This window comes from Terrapene carolina, unplaced genomic scaffold, assembly GCF_002925995.2.
Source record: "Terrapene carolina triunguis isolate 2854851 unplaced genomic scaffold, T_m_triunguis-2.0 Scaffold68, whole genome shotgun sequence".
NCBI classification, from domain to species: domain Eukaryota; kingdom Metazoa; phylum Chordata; order Testudines; family Emydidae; genus Terrapene; species Terrapene triunguis.
The window spans coordinates 60,565,275-60,592,519 of record NW_020664419.1 but is presented as its reverse complement, the minus strand read 5'-3'; the positions used below and the strand labels follow the sequence as shown (position 1 = coordinate 60,592,519).

Sequence of the window (27,245 nt, the reverse complement as noted above, 5' to 3'; positions counted from 1 at the left end):
ATTGTAACTGCTTTCCTCCAAGACTTCTGTGCTCTGATACCAAACCACAGCCTCAGAGCTTTTCGAAGAGTTTTAAAAAAATAAATAAATAAAGAGAGAGAGAGAGAGAGAGAGAGAGAGAGAGGAAGAGCTCCTGTAAACCCTTTCTCTGCAATTTTGGTTTCACTAGCTTTTGAAAATGGCAGGGGTGAGCAGCTGTATGAAATATTCCATGTTCATCTTCAACTTTTTGTTCTGGGTAAGTTGATGTTTAAGTTACTAATAGTGGTATGGGAACCGGAGCCCACCGTATTCAGGGAATAGAGCAGCAGCAGTTATACAGGAAATTAGATATAAATAAAAAACTAGAGTATGATTGGCAATAGGTAGAGCAGAGGGGAGAGAGAATCCATTTAACTTCAGCTTATCAGCAACATTAGCTTAGTCTCTGGTTTTCTTTCATTTTCAATGCTAAGTAAATGCTGGCATTTTTTGTACATTCAAAATTAGAGATCTAGCTTTTGTGACGACATATTGCAAGTGCCCTCATTTTGAGGGACATCACTCATTATAGTCCAAAAGTTGCCTATGTTACATATGAACTATCTCGGTTTTACTGTTGTAAATTATTTACATCGGGGGTTAGAATCATTTTATAGAAGCATTTTTAAATCTTTTGCAGGAATAATTTTTGTATATGTCTTATTTTGGCTCTGTCTTGCACTGAGTCTCTTACTTTGGCTTTGGCAAGCTGACAGGTTGCAATAGTGTGTATTAGGGGTAATTATATTGAAGTGGATGGAGTATGTGAGAGAGTAGAATCCAGGCCTGATGTAAAAGAAGAGCAGCATGAAGCCTTCTGAGTTTGGTTTGAAACAGATCTCCATACTTGTTGTGTCTTTACTTGTTTGCAGACCTGGAAGTTTTTGAAAGGTTTGAGTTCAAATAAACCAGTCTCCTCATGGCTGAATCTTGTCAACCCTTAGGCAAGAGATGTGACAGGTTGACAAAGGGGACACTGAAATCAGAAGTGGAATTAGTAGCTACACCACGGGACTTGCCTCAGGGGATCTTTCCCAGTGAACAGAAGACAAAACTCAAAAGGAACCACAAACAGTAGCTTCTGAAAGTTTGTGGCTAGCCAGATAGAGTTTGCAAAAGCCTTTGATGCCTTGGGGACACAATAAATAAACTTCTAATGAGCCAGTGCTGGTTTGTGAACTCAGACCTAGCCCAGGCTGATTTTGAGTGTGTTTAAAGTTTAAGCTGAACATAGATATGACCTCGATAGTCATGTAGTCTGGTCTGCTGCACTCAAGGCAGGACTATGTAATAACTAGACCATTCCTGACAGGTGTGTCTAATCTGTTTACATTCATTTGTTTACCTATTTACATTAATTTACCTATTTACAATTTGTCTAATCTGTTCATCTATTTGCATTCATTCTTATGGGGAAATTGAATTCACTTAACATTGTTTCACTTAAAGTAGCATTTTTCAGGAACATAACTTCAACTTTAAGCAAGGAGTTCCTGTATGCAGTTGATTGTTCTTTCCTAAGTGGAGTACTTTGCATTTGTCCTCATTGAATTTCATCCTATTTACTTCAGACCATTTCTGCAGTTTGTCCAGATCATTTTGAATTTTAATCCTATCCTCCAAAGCATCTGCAAGCTCCCCCAGCTTGGTATTGTCTGCAAACTTTATAAGTGTACTCTCTATGCCATTATGTAAATCATTTATGAAGATGTTGAACAGAACCGGACCCAAGACCTGTCCCTGCGGGACCCCATATGCCCTTCCAGCTTTACTTTGAACAACTGATTACTCTGGAAATGGTTTTCCAGCCAGTTATGCACTCACCTTATAGTAGCTCCATCTAGGCTATATTTTCCTAGTTTGTTTATGAGAAGGTCATGCTAGACAGTATCAAAAGCCTTACTGAAGTCAAGATATACCACATCTACTGCTTCCCTCCATCTGCAAGGCTTGTTACCCTGTCACTATTAGGTTATTTTGACATGAGCTATTAGGTTGGTTTAACATGATTTGTTCTTGACAAATCCATGTCGACTGTTACTTATCACCTTATTATCTTCTAGATGTTTGCAAACTGATTGCTTGATTATTTGCTCCATTATCTTTCTGGGTACTGAAGTTAAGATGACTAGTCTGTAATTCCCCAGGTTGTCCTTATTCCCATTTTTATAGATTGGCACTATATTTGCCCTTTTCCAATCCTCTGGAATCTTTCCCATCTTCCATGAGTTTTCAAACATAATCGCTAATGTCTCAGATTTCTCCTCAGTCAGCCCCTTGAGTATTCTAGGGTGTATTTCATCAGGTCCTGCCAACTTGAAGACATCTAACTTGTCCAAGTAATTTTTAACTTGTGCTTTCCCTGTTTCAACCTCAGATCCTACCTCATTTTCACTGGTGTTTACTATGTTAGAGGTCCAATTGCTACTAAGCTTTTTGGTGAAAACAGAAACAAAAAAGTCATTTTGCATTTCTCCCATGTCCACATTCTGTGGAAGCACTCAGAATTCAGCAGGGAGAACAGTGGGTATTACAATAGCTTTTAGCCAGTGTTCCCCAAGCACACTCATCCTGGCACTGTCCAGAAGTGGGCAGAGCACTGGGTCTATTGGCATTGCCAAAAGTACCAACAATCCAACCAACTTGCACTGCCCCCCAGTGTGGGGTTGAAAAATTGAGCTTATAAGAGGAAGCTAAGGTAACATCAGCCTCAGAACATCTATTGGCACTTGAGTACTTTTTAGTATATTGAATTTCAACAAAATCAAGGCAGAGCTTTATTCAGGGCTCCTGTAAGGACATAGGACTGGAAGGGATCTCCTGGGTCATCGAGTCCAATCCCCTGCTATCACAGGCAATCCTGTCATACAAGCCCATTCATAAATTTATCAAGCTTCATCTTAAAACTAGTTAGGTTGTTTGCCTCCGCAACTCCTACTGGCTGTTCCAGAACCTCACTCCTCTGAGAGTTAGAAACCTTCTGATTTCCAGCCTATGCATCCATGCAAGGGAATAAGGGTGTGTAAGTCTCCTCCTTGCTTCTTTACCCAGGCTGCCTACAATACATGAAGCAGTGCAGGGAGGAGTGCAATCTCCATGCAATTGCAACTCCCTCACCTACCCATGTGGGTAGGGAGTGGGTGGAGCCCTAGTATTCTAGTCAGACATCACAGTCAGCACATCTGCATCAAGTGTAGGGCTTGCACAGTTTACTGCACTTGCTTTTGAAGGAAGGGGGTGGGGAACCAGGCACCAGACTGTGACCCTATGAGACCGTCTGGGCATTGGTCTGCTCCTGAGGCAGTTCAGCTACATGGGTGGCCCTTGGTCAGGGCTTGTGGCAAAGCCACAATATAGCCCTCAGTTATTTGCTTTTACCCATAGAACTGGTTGGAAATTTTCTGATGGCACATTTTTCCATCCAAAAATGCGGATTTGTCAAAAATGAAACATTTTGTCAACATGTATTGATTTTGACAAAATTTCATTTGGAAAAAAAAAACAGAACGGCGCATTCCGATAAGGTTGAGACATTGTGTTTTGACCCTCTCAGAATGTAATGCTTCATTTTTTTTCATTTTGAAACTACTTTTTGTTTCAGATTTTTTAAAACTTGGGTTTTATAGAAAAAAATCTAAATTGGAATGAAATATGTAGACTTTATCAAAGCAAAACATTTTGATTGATCTGAAACTATTTCTGTGTGTGGTGGCGGTGAATTTCATAATTTTTCAGGAAACTGCAACAATTTTTGGTTCTCTTTTATTTCGGAAAGGAAACATTTTGAAATTGGAGTTTCCCACTAAATGGAAAATCTAGTTCTGGCCCATTATTTATTTTTATTATTACTGATATATTTCTGTGGCAGTAATAAGTCATTAATAATATTGTGGGTCAAATTTTGTTCATGAGTTTAGGCCAAATGTACTTTCTCACATGAGAAGTGCCATTGAAGTGAACGTGACTAAAGCCCATAATGTCTGGTACATAACCAAATATTTTCCTCAGTGACATAGACCAACGCCTGAACATGGGGTCATATAATACCATCAGTTTTTAAGCCAAAGTCGCCATTGATTTCAATGGAAGTTCTAGTTAAAATTTGATAACATGAGATAGCTGTAGCAAATAATATCCTCTCTTTTTATTGTTTCCTCTTGTTCAGATATAAAAGCCTAATGTACTTACAGGACTTTTACTTTGAAGCAGAAAAAAATGTAGTGTTCAGGTTTGAATATTGGCCATGTTCCACATTAAATAATCTGCTAAAGTCATTATGGGATTTGAGATTGAGTATTATACTGGTCCTTTTAGTGGGTGAGGGGTTTTTTTAAGGAAAAATGTCTAAAAATTATAAAAATAACAATTTTACTTTAGTATGTCCAGGAATGGTCTTTATCTTACTGAGACGCCTATATCATCATCTCTCTCAAAAATTTAAAGGTAATCTTCTACCACGCTTACTTAAAGTGACCACTAACGGGATACAGCAAGGTAGTGCTGAACTTGTGTAAACGTGGCAGTCTGTCCTTAAATGATTCTTCTTTCTCCTCTCCCCACATCCCCTCCATTCTTTCAAGCCAGTACATTCTTTGGATCTGGTTCTCCTCTTATACTAGTATAACTATCTTTATTTCAGTGGTTCTAATCTGAGTTTCATCACAGTTAGTGAGAGGAAAGTCGGGCCCTTTGCCTGCCTACTAATCCTTCATCCAGTCATTAAGGTCTTCTCTAGGGTGACCAGATGTCCCGATTTTATAGGGACAGTCCCGAATTTTGGGTCTTTTTCTTATATAGGCTCCTATTACACCTCCACCCCCTGTCCCGATTTTTCACATTTGCTGTCTGGTCACCCTAGTCTTCTCTGGTCTGAGGAGGATATCTGAAAGGCCACAGGACGTATGCTTTCAACTAGCTGGGCATGTCTCCAGTTGGGTACAGTACACCCCTGCTTGATATGCAATGCTGATATTATTCTTGGAAACCAGGATCTGTACATGGTTGTTTGTAGTCAGCCACTGCAGCTAATAAAAAACACGGGGTGGGTGGGTCACTCAGAGCCAAATCCTGAAATCCTTCTCAGATTTTACTCAGTCACCAATCAGACTCCCAGGGACATAATTAAAAAAACCATGAAATCAGTGCAAGTTTACCTGAATAAAAAGTGAGGGAGGACTTCAATATTCGATACTTGATCATTAATATTAGGCCATATTGGGCCCACGGGAATGTATCTGTCCTGCACCCAGAACTATTTCTAACTTCCTACCAGTCTGTGGAGAGCTGCCTGCAGGGTTGGAACCCATTGGGTTGGGTTAAGTATTGGCTAAGCTAAGTGGAAAGAGTGGGTGGGCTAAGGGGGGTGGGGGAATGCACACCATCCCTTCTCTGGTCCTGCAGTACTTATCTGCAAAAGGCAATGCAGCTTGGGAAGGCTGTTGGCAGAGGGAGCCCCTGGTAGTGCAGTTTCATTAGAGAAACAGTGCCAGGGAACAAAAGGCTGTTGGGGGTAGGGGACCTCCATGTGGATGGCCCTGATATGAGAAATGATCTTTTTTTACAACTCTGGTATACACTGTGTTCTCTAACTATTATAACATTGTACATTTATGTACACCCTCATCCCACGGGATCACAAAGTGCCTCCCAAACCACATACATAAATCATCACTGAACTGTAGGAACTTCTGGAATTGAAACATCAGGCAGCTGGTGCACAGCACACTGCACCACTGGGGTGAGTGAGGGAAATTCAACTGCCATTTATGAAGGTTTCCGGCTGTGAAGCTGTATCCTGAGCTGTAGGCTGTTGATCTTTCTTTCGCTTTGCCGTACAGATAATTTCAGTATTTCTGCAGGCACCTGGTGCAGTTGGGGATGTTGAGTGTGTGTACAGGGAGGCAGTGTGACCTAATGGGCAGAGACTCAGCTCTGCTACTGAACTGCTGGGCAAACATGGCCAAAGAACTTCCCCGCTGTTTGCCTCAGTTTCCCCAACTGTAAAATGGGGATAATGATACTGATCTCCTTTGTAAAGTGCTTTGAGTGCTAGTGATGGAAAGTGCTATAGATGAGAGCTAGATATTATTATTACTGATGTTTTTTCCCTGCAGATGTGTGGCTGCATTATTCTGGGGGTCTCTATCTGGATGCGTGTAAGCAAAGCTGCTCAGGAGGTAAATGTATTCTGTCCTACAAAAAAACCCACTTTTTTCAGCCTAAAATGCTAAAGCACTGGGTCAGCTAATAAACACACATTCATTTTCCACAGTAATTTCCATGAGCTTGCTAGCCTTTCAGTGAGGTGACTGGTGTGTGTGTATAGTAACCAAATTATGATCTCTAACATTAAATAAGAGGGATCAGTCAGGTGGTCAGATGCAATGAATGGTACAATTGCAGAGGTATGCGTGCAGTGAGCTTTTCTTTATGGTACTACTACTATATATGTTTACAGTGTTGGTGGCAAAGCTGCTTAGATTTCTATTGTGTGACATGGTCCTGATCTTGCTCCCGTTGAAGTCAAAGGGAACTGGGCCATTGATTTCAATGTGGGAGAAAGATCAATACCCACATAACAAATAGTCCCCTCAAAAGTCAGTCCAAATTTTTTTAGAAAAAGAAGTAAGTGCACTCAGGAACCCTTTTGAATTTTCCAGTGAATTTTCTGCTTTCTAACCCTTCCTCAAAAGTGGGATGTCTAATGCCTGAGCAATTTTAGCCTTTACATGTAAGAAATATTTTTCCTATGTTTCCAATGGAACTGTAAAAATATGAGGCCTGATCCTGTAACCCTTTTTACTGCATGAGTAAGGATTTGCAGTACAGGGCCCTAAGGTAGCCAAATCAAGAAGTCCTTATGAAGTCGTTTCCTGCAGAAATCCTGCTGGAGACGAGAGGAGAGGGAAACTGCCCAAGGTCCCCTTCATGGAGTTTATTTGGATTAGTTCACTGGATTTTCACCTACCACCATCCCTCCTTACAAAATAAGCAGGAAGTTTACCCACCATGGTCTAAGGTTTCTGAGGAATCTACCAGAGGCCAAGGCCTTCTATGTGGAGGCCCTTTGCTTCTTCAGTGGTTCTGGGGCCCCCTGCAACCTACTGTCCATGGTCCCTGACAGCAAAGTTCCATTGGAGTCACACTCTAACAGCAACTCTTCCATCTGCCACTGCTCAGGAATCTCCCTCAGTGGGAGGCTGGTTCGATAGCACAGAGGGGCTTAGTGGACTAGTATGCACTCTGAGCTTTTAAGATTTAATATATTGATATGGGGGGGACGACACATCCAGCTCCAAACTCGTGAGAAACATAACTCTTTTCTTCAGTGCATGAATCTGGGCCAGAGGGAGATAAATGGGTTTGAGACTTTGTGAGTAATTTTGTTCTCAAAATGCTTCTTGACTGATTCCAGAAGTGAAAAAAAAATAGCTATCCATGTTGGAAACAATTTTTCCAACTTCCAGGTTGATTTTATAGGGCTGATTAAAGTGCCAAGACATCTGATTGCCAGTCTGTTGCCATACCATGAGCCAGGGCACTTTTCCCATCAATCAAGAACAATATGTCTTTGATCAACATTTTCACATTTACAATTTAAAAAAAAAAAAAAAAAAGATGTTGGCGTCCTACCTCTGGCGGCTGGCTGTGTTGCAGCCAGTCAATCTGAGAGTGAACTCCCACCTTTGCCAGAGTGTGGACATGAAAGAACACACTGTATATTTGTTATAGAGTCCCCTGGTACAATGAAATATGGCCATATTTTATATAAAGTCATTGGTGGTGGTGAAGTGGAGAGCTATGAGCTTCTTTATTACATAAGAGGATAGAAGACAAGTTCCAGTCTCGAATCTTCCAATCTTCTATAGAGGCTCAAGTTGCCACACGTCTTATTGACTTCATACAGCACACTTCCCCAAATGGCCTTATATACCTGGGACACCTTAATCACAACTGTGCTCTGCAAGGCCACGAGTCAGGAAAGCATTTCTATTCAGGACAGTATTTAAGTGTGTACCTAAGTGCTTTCCCGAACTGGATCCCTAATTCTAAATAGCTGAATCGCTTCAATTGCTGCCTGCAGAATTAAGAGTTGGAGACCAAATCTTGAAGTCCTTACACATCATTTCCAGTCTTCACTCAGGCAAAGTTCCCATTCAAAGTCAATGTGCATTTTGTCTGACTATTTTACTAAGTAACAATTTCAGGATTTGGCTAGATGAATACAGCTCTCTAACAGTAAATAGGAGGTTTATTTCAGCTTGGAAAAGTAAAGCACACTGCATTCCTCATATTATACTAGTCTATATGCACCTTTGCTATTTCCATCAGAAGATAAATGTGACAACTTCCAGACATTGTTACTAATCTTGGCAACAGTGAGGAAAATATTCTTTGAAGGTTTCTCTCAATTTTGGCCTACAGCCCTGCTCATGCCCAATCGGAACTGAATAAATTGATATTTAATTATATTGAATTATAGGAATCGTTTGCTTAAATATCACACACATCAAAATACAGACACCATTCCTTAGAGTAATACTGAGGAACCAGTTTAAAACAAATAGAAGCCTTGGAAAAATGTATCTGACCTTGCCCTCTTGTGTATCTAGTACTATTCTGAATAGTGCTCTCACAGGAAGTGCAACAGAGTAAGTGAGTGCATTTCTGGGATTGTCATGAAGAACTTCCCCCCCCCCCCCCCAACACTAGATTAATAACAGAATTTTTCCAGGTAATCATTTTTTTCTACATAAAGTAAAAACAAATATTTACTGGCTGAAAACGGAACAAATCATATTTAAGACAAAAGACCTTTGTTTATTCACTAAAGGTGAAATTCACCCCTGTGCAGAGGGCCAGCACAAAGACAATAGACTGCTAATTCCTACTTAAACTCTCAAAATAGGGCTGAAATGGGTTCACAGGCCTTAGGGGTGTCCTCTACTCATGAAAGAATGTCACCCTGATTGATTAATCCATACATAACAGTTCTCTATCCTCAACTACAAAGTCACCCTCTTTTGGGGGGGGGGGTAGGGAGAGGTAGATCAGGTTATCTAACAAATTACCCTTCTTCTAGAAAGGATTTTCTTACAGCTGAGTTTTTGTTTCTCTCTCTCTACAGGATCTCAATTTAGATAGTAGCCTGTTTTCAGCTGTTGACCTGATGATAGCAGTGGGCTCCATCATTATGGTCCTTGGTTTCCTGGGGTGCTGTGGTGCAATGAAGGAAAGTCAATGCATGCTGATCTTGGTAGGGTCACAGAAAGAAAAACCTTTGCCTAAACTTTTCAAACTAAAATTAGGGCTTGTGGAAAAGTTCCTTGCAAATGAGACTGGTTGTAATCTGGGGCAGTTCTGCTTGATCAAATTATTATTTGTATTAACTGTTTGGAACCATTCCACCCAGCGCATGGTGGGATGCCTCTCACTGTCTGACAAAGGCAACTTCCATAAGCAGGGTTGGGAGGGTTTCCAAAAATATAGGTCCATATTGTGGCTGCTTAGTGGCCTCCCATGATAGCTGTCCCTTCACTCTTGGAACTCCTAACTCCATCAAACCCAGGAAGAAGTTATTCCAAAGGATAGTTTACACAGAGCAGGGCTGGTGTACGGGTATAGCTGCCAAGTGCCATGCATCCGGTGTGACACTCACATCGTTTCAGCCCTACTGAGAATTCATTGGTTCTGACAGCTGTGGGAATGGGCCCGAAGCTGGTCCTGAGTGCCAGGGCCAGTGTGGGCACTCTGTCTCCCCTCGCCCTTCTCCCTCTTCTGGATCCCAGAGGGGAAGGAACAGTTAGTGGCAACCATGTGGGAACAGAAGGTGAGGGGTACCCAGTACTGGGTCCAGAAAGCCCCTAGCCAGCTCCCAGCTTTCTCCCCAACCAACTCCCACTCCGCTTCCCCCAACAATCTTCTCCCAGCTTCCCACCACTGTCACCCCTCCACCCAGTCACCTCAGATAGTCCCCAGGTCACACCTGACTGCCCCCCACCCGCAGCTTGCCTTACCCAGCACCAAGCCATCTACCCAGCATCCTTAACCACAGCTGCTAAGTACTATGCAGCTCTACATCCTACACCATACTGCTTGGAGTGCAAGTATATTCACCACAACTTGAAGATTATGGGATTGGTTTGTCAAAATATGCAAATTAGTGCATTACATCATTTGCATAAAATGTCACACATGGATCTGCACAAAACATTTGTAATGGGGAAGGCAGCAATCTGTACCATGCCAATGGATAGAGTACAATATGCAGTCCTCATGTGAACTTAGCAGTCTTCGGATAGATTGTGCCTGCCTGAAACATAACAGCTCCCAATGCTCCTCCTGGAACAGTGAAACACCACATCACCCCTTACACTGGTCCAGGGCATTTGTGTACAGAAAAAGGGCAATTTTTGTCTCAAACTGAGTTAGGATGAATACTTTGATCAGCTCTCACCAGGATGTAAATTTGCTCTACCAAAGTTTCCATTCATGTAAATAATAATTTGCCACCAAGCTGGAAGAAATGATCTTTTGCTGGTCAAAAGTATTAACTTTTTTCTTCTTTGTTTTCTTGCTAGTTTTTTATTGGACTGCTTTTGATCCTGATCCTTCAGGTCGTAGCAGGTATTTTGGGAGCAGTGTATAAGTCTCAGGTACTGTATGGTTCAATCACATTTGCTGATTTCTTTGCAATATTTTACACACAGTATGAACTATTATAATATAATATCACTTGGATTTCCAGATAGAAACCACACTTAACAAGACTCTCTCCGAGGAGGCAAAGAAGTTGCAAGCCGTCACTGAGGATTCTAAAGTATTTCAAGAGAAGTTTCAGAAGTTTGAGAAAATGGTAATTGAAGGCAGGTTTTATCTGTCTAGTCTGTTGCATCTGATGCAGAGTTAACCCTTGTTTTATCACTACACTGCCACAGAGTTGAGTATCACCCTTCTGAAAAAGCATAAACTGCCCTAAATGCAGCTGAAAAACTGTACAGGGGGATTCTATTTTCTTTGTGTTGCTTGGAGTTCTTTCCTGTGATGATTTCCCTGCAGTGACGTTTGTGTAAGAATTGGGGGTAGAGGTTTGGCATAGAGACGACCCGTATCTGCCGATAGCGGGGTGGGGGAGCAGAGTGAGGGCAGAGGCTTCAGCAGATGCTACTGAGCATGTGAAGTCCGTGTGAGCATGCTCAGTACAAGCCAAGCAGCAAATCTGGGGATACACATGACCCCAGTTGCCCTGCCCCACATGTTGTCTCTGATTTAGAATATTCGCTGGATCCACCACTATGCAGTCCCCCATGTCCAGTCCCTCCCCCCGCCATAGGGTCTGAGCCACTGACTAGGGGCTTACATATGAGTCATCCTTTAACTTTCTGAAAGTTTGTGAAGACTAGGACTATAACAGCGTTTAAAAGAGAACTGGATAAATTCATGGTGGTTAAGTCCATTAATGGCTATTAGCCAGGATGGGTAAGGAATGGTGTCCCTAGCCTCTGTTTGTCAGAGGATGGAGATGGATGGCAGGAGAGAGATCACTTGATCATTACCTGTTAGGTCCACTCCCTCTGGGGCACCTGTCATTGGCCACTGTCGGAAGACAGGATACTGGGCTAGATGGACCTTTGGTCTAACCCCGTACAGCCATTCTTATGAAAGTCTCTTTCTAGAGGAACATTTTGAGGAAGTTTGGTATCTGTCTTTATCCCACTGTCTTTATTGTATTATCTAAGTACCTGCGTGTTGTCAGAGCACTAAGCATTTTTGATACATGCACATTTGAAGAAAAGAGAATGTTTGGTAATTATCTCTTCTTCTTTTTTTAGGAATATCATATCTGCTTGTGTAGAAATTCCAACTTTGTTATATTCATTTGTTTTCTCTCAGAACTACTGAGCTATATTTTAGAAGGTTTTATGGTTGACTCATTTACTACAACTATTTGAACTTCAAAGTTCCATGTAAAGTTTGTAAATCACTTAAGGACCATGTGAGTTTATAAAGTCTGGATATTATGTATCTAAGATCCATAAATTAAATTGTCTGGTTCAAAGAACCTAAGTTTGAGCTATGTAAACCAAATAACTGTGGTTCAAAGATTACAAACTCTGCCACGTGCCTACAGATACTGTAAATTTCTTCATCCAAACACCCTTACTCAAGAAAATTTGAAGCACCCAGCAGTTCTTGTAAGTAACATAGAAAGCCATGAATAAAAAGCTTTCAAGGTCTTCACATGCTGCCAAGAGAATTTACAAGGTCTGCAGACTCACTTAGAATCATAGAATCATAGAATATCAGGGTTGGAAGGGACCTCAGGAGGTCATCTAGTCCAAACCCCTGCTCAAAACAGGACCAATCCCCAACTAAATCATCCCAGCCAGGGCTTTGTCAAGCCGGGCCTTAAAAACCTCCAAGGAAGGAGACTCCACCACCTCCCTAGGTAACGCATTCCAGTGCTTCACCACCCTCCTAGTGAAATAGTGTTTCCTAATATCCAACCTAGACCTCCCCCACTGCAACTTGAGACCATTGCTCCTTGTTCTGTCATCTGCCACCATTGAGAACAGCCGAGTTCCATCCTCTTTGGAACCCCCCTTCAGGTAGTTGAAGGCTGCTATCAAATCCCCCCTCATTCTTCTCTTCTGGAGACTAAACAATCCCAGTTCCCTCAGCCTCTCCTCATAAGTCATGCGCTCCAGACCCCTAATCATTTTTGTTGCCCTCCGCTGGACTCTATCCAATTTTTCTACATCCTTCTTGTAGTGTGGGGCCCAAAACTGGACACAGTACTCCAGATGAGGCCTCACCAATGTCGAATAAAGGGGAACAATCACGTCCCTCGATCTGCTGGCAATGCCCCTACTTATACAGCCCAAAATGCCGTTAGCCTTCTTGGCAACAAGAGCACACTGTTGACTCATATCCAGCTTCTCATCCACTGTGACCCCTAGGTCCTTTTCTGCAGAACTGCTACCTAGCCATTCGGTCCCTAGTCTGTAGCTGTGCATGGGATTCTTCCATCCTAAGTGCAGGACTCTGCACTTGTCCTTGTTGAACCTCATCAGGTTTCTTTTGGCCCAATCCTCTAATTTGTCTAGGTCCCTCTGTATCCGATCCCTACCCTCAAGTGTATCTACCATGCCTCCTAGTTTAGTGTCATCGGCAAACTTGCTGAGGGTGCAGTCCACACCATCCTCCAGATCATTAATAAAGATATTAAACAAAACCGGCCCCAGGACCGACCCTTGGGGCACTCCACTTGAAACCGGCTGCCAACTAGACATGGAGCCATTGATCACTACCCGTTGAGCCCGACGATCTAGCCAGCTTTCTATCCACCTTACAGTCCATTCATCCAGCCCATACTTCTTTAACTTGGCGGCAAGAATACTGTGGGAGACCGTATCAAAAGCTTTGCTAAAGTCAAGGAATAACACATCCACTGCTTTCCCCTCATCCACAGAGCCAGTTATCTCATCATAGAAGGCAATTAGGTTAGTCAGGCACGCCCTCCCCTTGGTGAATCCATGCTGACTGTTCCTGATCACATTCCTCTCTTCTAAGTGTTTCATAATTGATTCCTTGAGGACCTGCTCCATGATTTTTCCAGGGACTGAGGTGAGGCTGACTGGCCTGTAGTTCCCCGGATCCTCCTTCTTCCCTTTTTTAAAGATGGGCACTACATTAGCCTTTTTCCAGTCATCCAGGACCTCCCCCGAACGCCATGAGTTTTCAAAAATAATGGCTAATGGCTCTGCAATCTCATCCGCCAACTCCTTTAGCACCCTCGGATGCAGCGCATCCGGCCCCATGGACTTGTGCACGTCCAGTTTTTCTAAATAGTCCCGAACCACTTCTTTCTCCACAGAGGGCTGGTCACCTTCTCCCCATATTGTGCTGCCCAGTGCAGCAGTCTGGGAGCTGACCTTGTTCGTGAAGACAGAGGCAAAAAAATCATTGAGTACATTAGCTTTTTCCACATCCTCGATCACTAGGTTGCCTCCCTCATTCAGTAAGGGGCCCACACTTTCCTTGACTTTCTTCTTGTTGCTAACATACCTGAAGAAACCCTTCTTGTTACTCTTAACATCTCTTGCTAGCTGCAACTCCAAGTGTGATTTGGCCTTCCTGATTTCACTCCTGCATGCCTGAGCAATATTTTTATACTCCTCCCTGGTCATTTGTCCAATCTTCCACTTCTTGTAAGCTTCTTTTTTTGTGTTTCAGATCAGCAAGGATTTCACTGTTTAGCCAAGCTGGTCGCCTGCCATATTTACTATTCTTTCTACACATCGGGATGGTTTGTTCCTGCAACCGCAATAACGATTCTTTAAAATACAGCCAGCTCTCCTGGACCCCTTTGCCCTTCATGTTATTCTCCCAGGGGATCCTGCCCATCTGCCCACACTTGTTCCTTGAAAGGTCTCTAGCCCCTTCCTAAGGCCCATGTAAGCTCCGCACTTGTTATACCACTATGGAGCTTACAAGATCGCAGATATTATCTATTGAGTTTAGAAGATCCAGAGGTATTGTCTCTCTTTTGCAGGGTTTGCATACTCATTCTGTTGATTTTGTAAGCTTTGTTCTTACTGCTATGGAGAGTACAGGCCTATAACCAAATACAGACCATTATAGAGATACCTGAACCAAGCCTCTGAATTTGAGCATATCCAGTCTTTGGGCTGGTCCACACTAACCCCCCAGTTCGAACTAAGATACGCAACTTCAGCTACATGAATAACGTAGCTGAAGTCGAAGTACCTTAGTTCGAACTTAAAGGTACTTACCAAAGGTCCACACACGGCAGGCAGGCTCCCCCGTTGACTCCGCGTACTCCTCTCGCGGAGCAGGAGTACCGGCGTCGATGGCGAGCACTTCTGGGATTGATTTATCGCGTCTAGACAAGACGCGATAAATCGATCCCAGAAGATCGATTGCTTACCGCCGAACCCGGAGGTAAGTATAGACGTACCCTTTGATTCATAGATTCCAAAGCCAGAAGGGACCATTGTGATTATCAGGTGTCCTGTATAATACAGGCCATAGAACTTCCCCAAAATAATCCCTAAAGCAATCTTGACTTAAAATTGTCAGTGATGAAGAATCCACCATGACCCTTGGTAAATTGTTCCAATGGTTCACCTTCACTGTCAAAAATTTATATATATTTCCAGTCTTAATTTGTCTAGCTTCAGCTTCCAGCCACTGGATCATGTTATACCTTTCTCTTCTAGACTGAGGAGCCCATTAGTAAATATTTGTTTCCCATATAGCTACTTACAAAAGTTATTGTAATCCTGGGATGCATAAACTAGGAATCTCAAGTAGAAAGACAGAGGTTATTTTACCTCTGTATTTGGAACTGGTGTGACTACTGCTAGAATACTGTGCCCAGTTCTTGTGCCCACAATTCAAGAAGAGTGTTGATAAAGTGGAGATAGTTCAGAGAGGAGCCACAAGAATGAATAATAGTTTAGAAAACATGCCTTATAGTGACAGACTCAGAGAGCTCAATCTATTTAGTTTAACAAAGAGAAGGTTAAGAGGTGACTTGATTACAGTCTAAAAGTATCTTGGATTTGGATCCAGACCTAAAATTTGTCACTCTGAATAAAGTGAAAGACTAAATTCCTAGATTCAAACACTGCTCAAAGTCAGATAAAGAACCAAACTTTGCATCTTGGAGCTGTCTCTACTACCATTCTGAATACCTCATATAATGCTAGGTTTGTTGACTGCTGTGCCAGTGGACCTTATCTTCTCTGGAGAAAACAGACCTGATTCACAGCTATGATTCTTGATTCACAGCAATGGGGACATGAGGGATGCAATTTGAACCCCCGTGCTCAAATGGAGATTCATCCCTAGGCTAGATTGTGATTCTGTCACCACCCTCTATCTTTAAACTCTATCTTAGAACTTTTATTCGAATTTACCTGCGTAAGGATGCAGTAACTAAAAAGACCTTAGAATTTGGCCAGTGCTGGGCATAAAATATAAATAACATTTTCATTTTCTTCTTAAAAATACTAAAGAAATTCTCAATATAAAAAGTGCCTCACCTGCTCAAAGGCTTTGGTTACTCTCTATAGGCGAAGCACTTATCTGTAGCGTCTGCGTTAGTTTAGACTGGCAATGATTGTTCAGTTTCTCACCTAAGTGATGCCTGAAATGTCTCAGTATTTTTCTCTACCTTCAGAAAAACTTCCTTTCCAACACAAACATGATACAGGAGGATGGAATTTAAAGTACTTTGTTTTAGTTTTTATTTCTTCTAAATACTCAATGGAAGAAGGAGCTTGTAAAGGGGTCCTCGGTGAGCCAAGGAGCCTAGTGGTTAGCACTTACTCGGTCATGCGGCAGTGGTAGGAGAGTCCAGGCCCACCCACTCCACTGGGCTCCAACCCAGGGTTCTAGGAGCAGGGATGCTGGAACTGGGGGAGGGGCAAGGGGACCATGGCCCTCCCAATTTTTAACCTGGGTGTAGTTCGGGGGTCGCATTGCCCCCCCAAAAAAACTGCAAGCCTTGGGCAGGCACGGAGCGGTGGCAGCAGGGGCTGCGCTTCCTGGTGCAGGAAGCTGATAAAGTGATCATCTCCCCTGCCGCCAAGCACACCCCCTGCTGGAGGCACCAGCCTCTTCCCAGAGGGGATGGAGTTGAGGTGGGCCTTAGCACCCCCTAGCCAAGAGGCCCCACCCATTGCTCCTCCTCTTCCCCCTGAGGCCCTGCCCCCTGGCCAGGCCGGACGCAGAGCTGGGCCATGATAAGAGCTGCCCAGGGAACCCGAGCTGCTGTGGGGAGCCCCAAACGTTTCAGCTGCCCTGGGCGGAGTGCCCGAGGAGGCAGGGGCATGGGCTGGGGGCTGCTTTCAGGCACCCTGACCCCCACCCACGGCAGGTAGAGGGTCTGGGGCTTCTCACAGCAGCCTGGGCTCCCTGGGCAGCTCTTACCACAGCCTGGCTCCGGCTTCTGGCCTGGCCATGGAATCATGCCTCAGAGGGAAAGAGGAGGAGCAGGGTCAGGGCCACACGGGAAGAAGAGGAAAGAGGGGGCCTCGTGGCCTTCCCACTTATACTGAGGTTCTGGCCCTGTTGCCTAGGAAGGTCACCAGCATTGGGCCTCTGGGAGGGGCCTTTCCCTGGGTCCCTTCCTAACACAGTTTCCTTCCCTCAGCTTCTGATCCCAGATAAGGGGAAAAGAAAAAGGAAACCAAAAATGGCCAGCCCCGGCTGGGCTGTGCATACAGCATTGTGCCTTCAGGGAGGCTTCTCCAGCCCCTTTTTTGCAGGAGCCTTCAGGGCAGGTCTGCATTCTTCCTCAGCATCCCCTTTCTGAGCTGGGTTGCTCCCTTTTCAACCCTGTCTCCAGTTGGAGCATGCTCTGCGGGATTGGAATGGCGGGGCTACCTGGACCCAATCTAGTCCTTTAACCTCTTCCGTCCCAGTGTGGGGTTTGTATACCCCATCACAGAGCTACGGATCACACACCATTTTACCTGTGTTCATTGAAATTTGATATCTTATTTAAAATAAATGATGATGGATCCAAGCGGTGCTGGAATGACGACATAATGGGTTTATGGGAGAAAGCAAATGTTGTATAAAGACTTTATTAAGGAGGATTCAGAACAAAGAACGATAACATTATAACAAGCTCTGCTAATCCTAACCCTCCCTTCCTTCCCCAGTCTGAGATCTTCACTTTACAGGTCTCTAATGAGGCAATAACTCAGAGCTGGCAGACTCCTGCGCCAAGGGAGAGACTGCGCCCAGCATTAAAAGCCTCCCTATCTAAGGGAAGTTCTCTCTCTATCTGGCTGCACTCCCTATTCAAACCAGCTATGGCAGCAACCTAGATATGCAATCTGTATAATCTTTTCAGCACTCAAAGAATGACTGATACTATTTTGCCATGACAAATGTCACCCAGTGACAGCACCACCAGTGAGATAAGATGCTTTAGAAGAGGGCTGACGGCCATTGGTTCCAAGCTGAAGAGCTTTTGAAGGAAAGTTGTTACTCCAACCTTTACTATTTTAAAATCAACCACCAGTCTGTAGTGGCAAATTTACTCCTGGGATAAGGGAGCCTGTCTGGGACTATGTAAGTCATAAAGAAAAATGAGCATATCTTATGGAACATTCACCATGTGTTGCTTATCTAAAATATTTTCTCCCTTACTAGAAAGTCATGCAATGCTATATTTTATTGTAAAAGAGAGAGAAATAAAACAGGATAAAAAGAGAGGTTCTTTCTTTGGGTTTATATCCAGGCTCATATCCATGCATGCTTCACACGAAAAGGTGGAACATTCAAGATGCATCTGATCCTGAACGATGCCTCCTGAGAAGTGCAGAATATTCTCAACTCCCATTTGCATCAGGGGACAGGCCGTTCACCACAGAGCAGCTGCTGCTCAGAACCATTCATTCTTATTATGCCTGGGTGTGCATTGCCTGGTCCATAAGAGCACATGACTTTAGGGGATGAGCTTAAGGACTCTTCTTATGAACACTGCCAGGGATGCTAGGGGAATGGTAGCCAGACAGTGTTTAGACAGCTTGTGCTGCCCCCTCCTATTGCTGACCCAACCCATTGCTTATGATATCCTAGACAGCCCCCAGGAGGGGTGAGGAGTCTCTCTGGAAAAAGTAGAGGTAGAGCCATAGTGGCTCTGTTTTTTAGTAAATCATGATTGTTTTATGGTGTCCCATGACGTTTGCATCTCTACAAGATGAGTGGTTCCAGCTGCCCTTTAAAACAGAGAAGAGCTAAAACCAGAACTTTGTGATGCCCTACCTCCACCCATGCACTTTGATGGTTTGGATAAAATAGAACCTGAACCAAAACCACACTTGGTTTAGGTTTTTAAACCCAAAACAAATCCCTAGCCTCTCTGGCCCTAGGTTCATGGGCTACCCATCCCTTACGGTAGTTATTTTTCTAGCTATCACATTTTTATATGCCTGTATTGTCTTTTTCCAGGTTGGCTTTTTTTCACATGTGAAATACTTTGGCTATGTCTAACATACAAATAAAAATGCAGGGAAAAAACATAATTCTGAAAACATCCAACATTGTTACATGCTATGTTGTGGCACATGCAGTCATTAATCCAAAGCCATGTTACTGATTCTTTCTTATTGTATATTGGAAATCTGTTTCGTCTTCATCCTCTTTATTTATGGACTACAATTCACCTGCCATTCTGATTATTGATAGAAGACATTGATACATGTACGCAAAGGGCCTCTTAGATGTGCAATGTTTTGGTAAGGTTTGCAAGTGTGAAACAGATTTATGTGACTTGTTTTCAGTTACCATTCTTCCTTTTCACCCCTCCATTTCTCCTCTTTTACAGAATCAGTGCTGTGGTTTGGTGAAGGGATATGAAGACTGGGGGAGCAATTTTAATACTCCTTATGGTAATTTCAAGATCTGTGAATGTGCACAGAAAGACCAAAATACAGATCTCTGTATCTCTTCTTCTAACAGATACATTTATAAAAAGGTAAGTACGATTTTTACATATTGCACTTTCCAAAAAGAGGTTTAGAGCGAGGTTCTGTCTGCTTTGTTTGGTCATTAAAGAGCCCCTGACACTTTTGAAAAGGAAAAGGGTTTGTTCTGTTTTCCTTATGTAACCCTTCTGCCCATCTAGTTGGCAGCAACAAGGGCCGGGTTCTGTATCTAGGGGTTCCGTTTCAATAACACAATGCAAAACCGGCTCGAGCCCCCACCCTGGGTACCTCTAAGAGGCAATACTTCCCCTCTCGCAAGCACGGAGTCTGAGTGTAGCAGAAAATGTTTAATAACATGAGGTAAACGACATCAGCATAAAATTGGAAAAAACACCACAAACAGGATTCACAACACAAACCATGAGCAAAACCCACCCCAGCAAATTGGGCTGTGTCCTTTCCCTTTGGTTCTTGAATCCAGCAAACCAAAAATCACCCAGAGTCCCCAAAGTCCGACACCCCCAAAGTCTCTTGGGTCCAGCAACCACCCAAAGTCCCAAAAGTCCAACAACCCCCAAAGTCTCTGTCCCTGGTCAGTGCAGTCCCAGAGTAAAAGGGGGGGGGGCACGCAGGGTGTTAAGGGGCACCTTACGTGATCCGAGGCTGGCCAGCCGTCTGTTTCTCCGTGGGGGGTTCCGCCGCAGCCTTCACCACAAGCCAGTCCACTTTCCTGCCACCCCACGAACTGCTCCGCTCTACAAGCTGCTCCACTCCGCTCACCGACCTGTGAGCCGTTCCAGCCGTCCCCACAAACAGCTCCGCTCGCCGTTCCTTAGGCCACTCCAACCGGCCCCGCAAGGCTCCACGCCGCTCGCTGCTCCTCCAGTCGTCCCCACAAATTGCTCCGCCAGCTGCTGAGCAATATAGCTTCAGGCTCCCCCACTAGTTAACATAGCCTCAGTGATCTCAGCTCTTAATAACATCAGCTCTTTTGTGATTTCAGCTCTTAATAACATCAGCTCTTTTGTGATTTCAGCTCTTAGTGATTTCAGCTCATAGTATAGTAGGGGAGCCCCAGTGCTGGTGCACCATTGGCCCAAAGTGAATTCAGCTCCGCAGCCTGTAACTAGACTCCTAAGGGAATCAAAGTTAGCTCTGACATTCAACAGTGGAGAGAGGAGGCGGTGCAATTGGTGTTCCAAACCCTCAGAGGGGGCCCATACCATCAGGTACAAATACCTGTCCCCATCCTCTCTCAATTCACTGGGTTTTGTAACCCATGCCCCTTGTCAAGCAAGTGCTACTTAGGTAATGGTGAGGGACTCACTCAGTCCTTCTGTCATACAACAGTTCCACTGGCCTTGATTCACAGAATCAGGGTAACAAAACTTTATTCTTCCCGCCCCAATAATAGAGAAACTGGGGATCCCACACCAGCCAAAGTAACCATTTTCAGTTGTTGTGTTTCATGCCAGGCGAGTGGGTGTGCCTATGCAAACAAGATCAGCCCCTGGAGTTCTTTTCCACACTCGCCATAATTCACCACCAGATGTCAGGGTAGAGCTCATCCTGACTCTGCTTACACTTAGTTAAATTTTCCTCTCCTCCAGCGGTTGTGCAGTGCAGCATGCTTGTTGGCTGCTGCCTACTCCCCCTGCCATGCCTGTCTTTCTACAGTGTGGTGCAATGCCCGAAGGACCTCTGCAGCCTGACTGGGTTCCCAGCTTGTGGTCACCAGTGAAGATTCTGAGTGACAGGAGGCCTTAGCGACAGCTCCATATTGCTATGGGGATTACTCACCTCCTCTCTCACCCCAGGCTCAGGATTCCACACAATAAGATAACTACATTGTCAGACATGTTTGCCCAGGATTTGACCCATAGCTTTTAAAGTACTTAAGACTATTTCAGGATGAAAGGCTTCAATATAAGAGATTGTTAATCTCTTTTAAAAAGGTTCACGCTCAGTTATAGAATCCGCTGGAATGAAATGCTGCATGTTTTCTGACAGCACACTTGAGGGGCCATTTCCCCCAGCTGAACCCCTTGGAAAAGCTTTCAGCATTTAATTATAACAGTAAGACAGGGTGCATGATGACAGGCAGCAAAGAGAGATTCAGACAAAAATTGGAGGGTGGGAGAAGGGAACTCAATTCATCTATTTCAAGATTTATCTGTCTCATTACATGGAAATTAGAACTCTGCAAATCCAGAGAAAAATAGTGAAAACAGGCATAAAATGTCTGCATTTTTAGAAAGTTAGTGCTACGACATGTCTGGTTTTGCCATTATCTACATCCCCTATATAGCTGATTTCTATAAATATCAAATTTGGGGGCTAGATTTTTATAAATATTGAACTTCATTGCCAGATTCTGCCACCCTTATTTATGCTGAGTACTAATTCATTCTTTGAGTAGTGTCACTGAAGGAAAGCTGCTTGTGAATAAGGGTATATTCAGCAGGTGTGTAGGGTGGCAGAGTCAAGTCTTAACATTCAGAAATATGAAATGATATGTTCCTCTTTGGCCAAAGTTCAGTCAGGGTCTAAATGGACCCAGAGAATACAAGTGTGAAAATATAGATGAATTATTGTGGGTGCAAGACAAATTCCTTGTGCAAACCACCAAATTTTATGGGCAAGAGTGGATATTGGCAGGATCCTTGTGAAACGAACCCACCATTTTGAGACTTGCTGCAATAGTGAGTTAGAGCTAAATTTTAAGCCTTTTTGAGAGAAAGATAAACATGTTTATCACTGGGGAGAAAATAGAGTGAAAGCCCATCTACATGTCGGGCAGGGGACAGTGGTGGTGATGGAGGGTCCCTGTAGTTTTGATGGCTCTGGACCTCACTTGGTCTTCACCACGGTTTGCAAGAGCAGTTAGTCACCGACTTGAGCAAATGTAGTCATGATAAGAACAGGCATATGTACATTTATAAAAAAATACAGAGAGGCTCAAACTGGAACTCCAGATCTGAATTGCTCACTCCATCTCACTTCCAGCCTGAGTCCCTCGAACATCTGAGAAAGTTTGGATTTAAATGTGGCTCTATATCCAATCATCCTGCTCTGAGCCTGTAATAAACCTGACCTGGAATAGCAAATGCAAATATCAGTGTAATGGGAAATTGACTCACTTCCAGACCCGGACTTCACAGCTTTGGCCCCTCTCTAATAAAAAGGGATTAGACAGAGAAAATAAGAGCAAATGATATTTTTACTTCATTTTGCATGTGGCAGTATCACAAACCCTAGACACTGAAGCAGTGTCTCTTATTCTGAAACTTTACCCTACTTGAATATTTGGATACTAGATTCATATTTGGGAAGAGAAAGAGCAGATATTCCTCCCAGAGCACAGGATGGTTGCAGATGTACTCTTTGTCTTTGTAACAAACCAGAGCAAATTAGAACAGCTTCTCTTGCCCATGGTGGATTACCTTTTTGGCCAGTGCTATCCCATGCAGCCAATGATTTTAGAGGCTGTACTCCTAATGAGCTTATATTACTCATAATTAATCTTTTCTTTTCTTTCAGCCATGTAGCGTTGTGGTAATTGATTTCTTCAAACACCATATGGTCATACTTATGGGGATCGCATTTGGACTGGCATTTATTGAGGTATAAATCATTAAAATATTTACTAGATGACAAGCAAAGTGTTGCATTTGAAAGTATGCTGGGTCTGGGATTAAAATACCTGGATTGCTCTACTATTAGGCAAGAGTGAATTGGCTTTAACCTCATCCCTAACTGTACTATCATTTAGTATTTAGATATATTGCAGTAAGGCTCAAGACCTCAGGATCAGGATCCTACTGTGGTGGGTGCTGTACAAACAGGTTCCACGTCCCACTTCCTGCAAAGAAATTACAGCCTAAGGACTAAATTGTAACTTTACAACTGGCCCTGAGCAAGAGCTGGTACGTAGCTGCATAACCCCAGCAGCATATCGGGGAGAGTCACAGTCCTCTCCCTATTCCCCCCCACTTGCTGGGAGGAGAATAGTTTACTTACTGTGCGTCAGGACAGTTACTGGTTTCTAACCACGACAGGAGTGAGGTTCTGGAACAGCTTCCCACTAGAGGTAATGGGGCAAACAACATAGCTTTAAAATGGAGTCTGAATGGGATTATATGATAGGGTTGCCTGCAATAGCAAATAAGTGGACTTAATGACCCAGGAGGTTCCTTCCAGTCCTATGTATGCTGTCTGGCAGTGAAGTGGCAGAACAAGAGATTCTCCTTTCACCCCTTCCTTTCCTACCCACTTGCTCACAGTGGGTGGATCTAGAGAGTAGCCCCATCATAGAGTTTTTGGGGTTTTTTTTTATATTTTTCTTTTCTCACTTTCATGTGTGTTTTTATTTTCTGGTTCTTGTCAGCAGCAGAAACAGAGGGGCCAAAAATACCAAAAGAGATGCTATTCTTGTTCTATTTCTGGCCCAACTAGATAGAGGAAATGGTAGAAATTTCACAAGAGAACCCATCCTTATGGGATTTCCAGCTGAGCTGGAAGTTGGTCTGAACTTTGGGATGCTCATCTGAACCAGACTGTCACCCTGAACCATCTCAATTTCAGCCATTACTACTTGCTGGAACCTCAAATTCAACCTTTTTTTTAAAAAATTGCTTTAATGGGCCCTGATTTGAAGTCCACTGAAGTCAACAGACCTTCCAATGGGCTTTGGATCAGGTCCAAAAAAAGTCATCGACCTTGTCTTTCTAAATACATTGATTTAAGAAAGCTTTGTATTGTCAAGAGTTCAGGTCAGCTACATTAATCTCAATTGTAACTAAATTGCAGCCCTCACATAATAGAGAGATTATGATGTGGAATTATTGTTCTGAGGATACAGTTCCCCCCTAAAGGAAATTTAAGCAGGTAAAGAGCAGAATATACAATTGGAAAGTTTTGGCTACTTATTTCAATTGTTTCTTCATTTACTGAACAATGACACAATACATTTACTCTAAAGGAATGAGGGGGAAAAGTGATGTTATCTAGTTAACCACCTGACTAATGTTAGGTTCTGTCTATGCCTAAGAAACAGGGAACTTAATTGCTTTGCCTCATTCCATTATTTCACATTTTTTTTTATTACTTCTTTGTAGTTTCCCCCCCTGAAATTAGACACTTGAGGATGACAAAGAGCATTTTGCATGTACTGAATCCATAATTCAGACTGAAAAGGTTTTTAAATTATAGCACTGCTTTGGCAGAGAATTATTCTCCCTGGCCTAATAGTGTGCAGGAGCCCCAACCTAAAAAATCCATGTCCAGAAAAATAATAGTAAGCAGAAAAGACTCAGTGCAACTGAAGTGCTTGGCATGACTTGCAACTAACCTTTTACTTAGCATTTCATATAAGGCCGTGTACTCACCATGCATAGCACACCTTTGTGTCAGGGTGCGATGCTGCATGGGGTCCTCGTTTCCAGCACTGCCTACTGACCATCTGCCTCACACTGGATCTTCCGTACCTCAGCCCTCCAGCCAAGTCACATAAAGTTCAAATCCCCTCCAGGGTAACCAAAAGGTCCAAATGAAAATCCAAACATCTGAATAATTCTTCTGCCCTCTTGGGCAACTGAAGTCTTCTGCGGCATGTAGAAACCCTACCTCAGAGCTACTCAACCACAGGAGCCTACTCTGTGGGTTTGTCTCCATAGGAGAGTCTTCTCTCCTGTATGGTCTCTCCCTGGATCTTGCCCCATTTCCAGTGTCTGTCCCCCCACAGGGATCAGTTCTATCACTGCGGCTTTCCTCAGTCTACCTGCCCGAACCCCTTCCCATAGAGAGTGGGAACTCCATACCTCCTCTCTTCTGGGTCTTCTCCACTCAGCTGTGTTTAAGTAATCCTCTGCAACTGGGGTCAGTTACTCTCACTCCATTACATCCAGTTGGTATCACTAATTGCCGCTCCATGGCTAGATCAGGGGCAAGGCTGAGGGTAACTGCTAGGTCAGAAGCCAGGCTGAATTCAGCTTGCCTAAAGGACCAGCCTGCCTGTGACAGCTGGGTATTATTTCAAGAAGCTACCCATGGTGGATCACTTAGATGAAAATTGCAAAGCACAAATAAGGAAAAATAGATCATTTGTGAAAATGCAAAAGGAACTTTTTAAATGTAGTAAAAATGTATGTGATGAATTAACTTGTCCATGAAAAATAAACTTGTAGTCACTTCAGTTTAGTGATTACAGTTGCTGTACCTCAGTTTTCTCCTTAAATGCCGCTTCTTCTGGCCAACAGTCTGCCACTGTTCTCCACTTGGGCATGGTTCCTTGCTGCTGTCTCTCTTGATCATGAGAGGACTAAAAAACAAACAAACAAACAAAAATTCAAGGGAAAGATCCTCAACTGGTGCAAACTGTCATAGCTCCATTGACGTCACTGAATCTATGACATTTTACACCCGCTGAAGTTCTGCCATCAAGGTGTTAATGTGTTATGACATCTCAAATGATAGCCATTAAAAGGGCACTTGCTTAACCACTCTCCACCCCCAAAAACAACCCCCTACCAAACTCAACAAGTGCTCTTCCAAAGCTTCTCCTTGTCTCTTCTTTTTGCTATCGGCATACTGATACATTTACTCACTGTGATATTTGTATAAATTAGACCATATTCTCCTTGAATTGGGGATGTTGGACCAAAGTCAACACAGGCACAAGTGAATATGCCTATGTGGCTTACACTAGCCACTAATGAATTTGTCTCCTTGTCTGGCTTTAGATCTGTATATTCTCTATGTTCTCCATTGTAAATTTCTTGAAAAAGTTAAACACTGTTGTTTAGTTGCTTCATAAATGAGTATTTGGATCTTTCCTGTTTTTACTTAACACTTCATATAGTGATAAATTAAGGGCATAAGGGATCATTATGATCATCTAATTGGTTCTCAACCTATTTACCATTGTGGGCTGCATCAAATACTACCTCTATGGCCCTGAGGATGTCACATGAGCCGCAGTTCTGTGCTGACTGGGCCGCAAGCGGCCTGCAGGCTGCAGGTTGAGAACCACTGAATAATCTGACCTCCTGCATAACCCCAGCCACAGAATTTCACCCAGTAATTCCTGCATCAAAACTGCGCCTTAGTCAGATTTTATTTCAGTCAGCTAGTTCTTTAATAGATGCAACATTTCTGGCCTGATCAGATTACTGGTAAATTTAAAATATTTGTAATGTGACTATTTAGCACCCAAAATGATAGGGTGTCTGAGTACATATGTATATAATGTGTGTGTATAGATATAATATAAAAGCTAGTGAAACACACAAAAGGTAAAAATAGAAAAGATGAAAGATGTCAAAGAAACTAAAATCTTGGTATACTTCAGAGTCTGAGAAGTTATTCCAGAGATTTAGAAAACAAAAATGAATAACTGTATTTAAAAATCCAATGTCTGAAGAAGGATCCCCCATCAACATGGGCCATCATCTTTTTAAAACAAAGTTTAAGTCTTCCATCTTCTCTGCAATCTTACCTGTGGTACATACTGATTTCATTAAAATCCCAATACTCTAGAGTCATGCTTCTAGTGAGAGTCATTGGAAAAAATCTACTCCACCACAGATTTAGTCTGCATGTAAATCCAAGACATTTGCAAACAAAATATTCTTACTGTGTATCAATTCTATGCAGGGATTTCCAGGACTGCCAAGTAATACCATAAATGTCTTTGTTTTCCAGATTGTTGGTTTGGGGTTTTCGATGAGCCTGTACTGTCAGATCCAGAGAAAATGA

The 27,245-nt window shown here is 43.1% G+C and overlaps 1 protein-coding gene across 1 annotated transcript; it reads left to right on the top strand.

The window, feature by feature from the left end:
• Positions 1-178: 178 nt before the first annotated feature.
• Positions 179-27,245, top strand: TSPAN8 (tetraspanin 8). The gene is made up of 8 exons (XM_024212649.2): positions 179-238; positions 6,135-6,197; positions 9,149-9,277; positions 10,602-10,676; positions 10,769-10,876; positions 19,391-19,540; positions 23,031-23,114; positions 27,192-27,245. Exons 1-8 carry the CDS (start codon positions 179-181, stop codon positions 27,243-27,245), a joined length of 723 nt encoding a protein of 240 aa, XP_024068417.2.